The sequence below is a fragment of the Montipora foliosa genome, chromosome 11, assembly GCF_036669935.1.
Source record: "Montipora foliosa isolate CH-2021 chromosome 11, ASM3666993v2, whole genome shotgun sequence".
In the NCBI taxonomy this organism is placed as follows: Eukaryota; Metazoa; Cnidaria; class Anthozoa; order Scleractinia; family Acroporidae; genus Montipora; species Montipora foliosa.
In genome coordinates, this window is record NC_090879.1 from 29,292,547 (window position 1) to 29,295,046 (window position 2,500).

The 2,500-nt window shown below is 37.4% G+C and overlaps 1 protein-coding gene across 1 annotated transcript in view; it reads left to right on the forward strand.

Annotated features, from left to right (window-relative positions):
- LOC137976870 (demethylmenaquinone methyltransferase-like) overlaps nucleotides 1–905 on the forward strand; it is a 1,390-nt gene extending 485 nt beyond the window's left edge. The window contains exon 1 of the mRNA XM_068824205.1: nucleotides 1–905. This exon is cut by the window's left edge and continues 485 nt beyond it. Within this exon, the coding sequence (XP_068680306.1) occupies nucleotides 1–307 (307 nt within the window). The 3' untranslated portion in view covers nucleotides 308–905.
- The last annotated feature ends 1,595 nt before the right edge of the window (nucleotides 906–2,500 follow it).

Here is a 2,500-nt window from a genome sequence, read left to right on the forward strand (position 1 = left end):
GGTGTTTGTATTCGAATCAAGATCCGAGATCGAGAAGTACTGCTCATCTGCAGGATTTGTTATTATCAAGAGCTGCGACTGCGAGCTTCAATTTGCCTTTCAAAACACAGACGCTCTTTTGAAATGGCTTTGGTCGACAACACACGGCGTCTTCGATATTTCGCTTGTCACCGAGGCTTGTTTGCAAGAGTTTCTCTCCTTGTACTCTGACAAAGACGGAAATCCCAATCTCGACTTTCGAGGAGTTAAAGAGCACTCGACTCACAGTCGACTTGTTTCTGTCAAGCCAGCCACGGGCCCCAAGTAACACTGTGACCTGCAGGATGCGATCTTTCATTGGGGCCATGTTATGGATACTAGATGGCGTGATTTCTGGAAACTGTAGTTATTCATATTACATATGACAAACAATGTGACTACAGGGAACTGTTTTACCTTTTCAGTTAATTGCAGTTACCTCTTAAAACGATGCGTTGACTCTCTTTTCAAGATTTAGCTGATTCAGTAAGACAATCCATTTCAGTTTGGACCTTTTCGTGTCTGTCTGGCTTCGTTGTGTTACTTGTACGGTCCTTGAAGATGTGATTTTTCCATGGTCCATTCCTTTTTAACGGCATGTTGAACAAAGGAAATGAGGACGTTGTACTTAAGCCCTAACTTTGTAGATACATTTTATTGCCGTTGTCATAAAATTTAAGCTTGTTGATTTCAACTTTTATAAAGCTTCAATTTCTCATATTTGATCAGTGTTTAGTATTTTGCCTCATTTTCACTCTGTCTTTATGGTATGTTTAATTCCTCGTTGTTTTATTCCCTTTTCAACATTATTACTTTGAAAGCAAAGGTTTTTATATTTTGAGCTCATTCCTTCTTTGTTAGAAAAATGTTATTAAAGAAATACATGGCCGTTGATATCTCAACCCCGTCCAGTATAAAGGGAGTCCACTAATGCGGCGGGTTATTGACGGTCATGCAATTTTCATCAATATAGAAAAATGAAAATTAGGAAAGATAAGTTTAGCTTTTATGAATGTTGGCTTCCAAAATCTTGAATTCAGGATTTTGGAAACTTAACTCTAACTCTACGACATAACTCTATGAAAATAACTCTAAGAATAGCTGTCCCCTTGATTTTCAATATTTGATACTCAGAAAAACAGAAATCATGGGTCAATTTTAATTATGCTTCGTTTTGGCCTTTCACATAAGCGACGCGAGGCCCTATTACTGGGTTGCCGTATGGCAATCCCAGTCTAAAAGTGGGTGGCATTTGTTCCGTGTTTTTTTTTTTTTATTCTTCCGTGTCGGTAAAAGTCTTGCTTGTCACTCCCCTGGTAAGTGGTATCTTTGTGCATACAGCCTTCTGCGCGTATTTTCTTAGGATCGAGAGGGTAGTGGAACTGCGTAGATTTCTCTGGTGGACACAGTAGAATCATTAACTTAGCCTGCAATGCGTCGAAAGTCATGTAACGCGAATGGCGTTTTAGTGGAAAATGTGACAGCCAAGAATTATTTGAAAGAAAGCTTGTCGTCTATTTTGTGCTTCATTATTCAAGGAATAGGTTCTTCATGGAAACGGTTTGATCCTGAAATTTTAGTTTGTTGTAATATTGCGCATATTTGACACGATTGAGTTTTTTCTCTTCACGCAGGCAATAATAGCAAATATGTTGTTTGTTTCAAAAAATTGTTCGCTGGAAAAGGTGGCCTTTATGAATTCATCATGTTTTATTATATGTGTGCTGGATAGTTTTTATGGCAATAGTAAAGCATTTTCTTGTTATTCAAGGAGAATGTTCTTCAGGAAAGGGTTTGAACCTGAAGTGTTTCTTGTCTTCACGCACGCAATGAAATAGGAAGAGGTTTTCGCCTCTAAGAGCAAATATGTTGTTTGTTTCAAAACATTGTTCGCTGGAAAAGGTGGACTTTATGAATTCATCATGTTTTATAATATGCGAGCTTAACTGGATAGTTTTTATGGCAATAGTAAAGCATTTTCGTGTCAAAATGAGGTTAGCGTTTTTGTGTTGTGCTAACTTAATTAAATATAAATATACATTCTGCCTCGTGAGTTTGTTATTCTCCTTAACCAGCAATGGAAAGTCATTGCAACGCAAATGGCGTTTTAGTGCATCTTATGTTGTTTGTTTCAATAAAATGTTTCGCTGGAAAAGGATTCTGTGATATTTTCTGCCTTTGTGAATTATGATATCATGTTTTGTATTGAATTTTCGAGCTTAAGGTTGAAACGTGATACGGGAGGATATTTTTAGTATAACTCTGTAAGCAGGAAAGGTTTCATGAAAATAAACAGGTCTGTTGGAAGCGTGCTTGAGTTTCAACAAAATGAGCCCCAAAATCAGCAAAAAATTGTGACGCCGGTGAATAATAAAGTAGCTGCTATTTCCAAAATGATGGAATTACCTGGTGATAAATAACCTCGTCTTGGAGAGTAAATTTTTGACTTTGCAGAAACAATGGTGGGCGATTGTGATCTTTG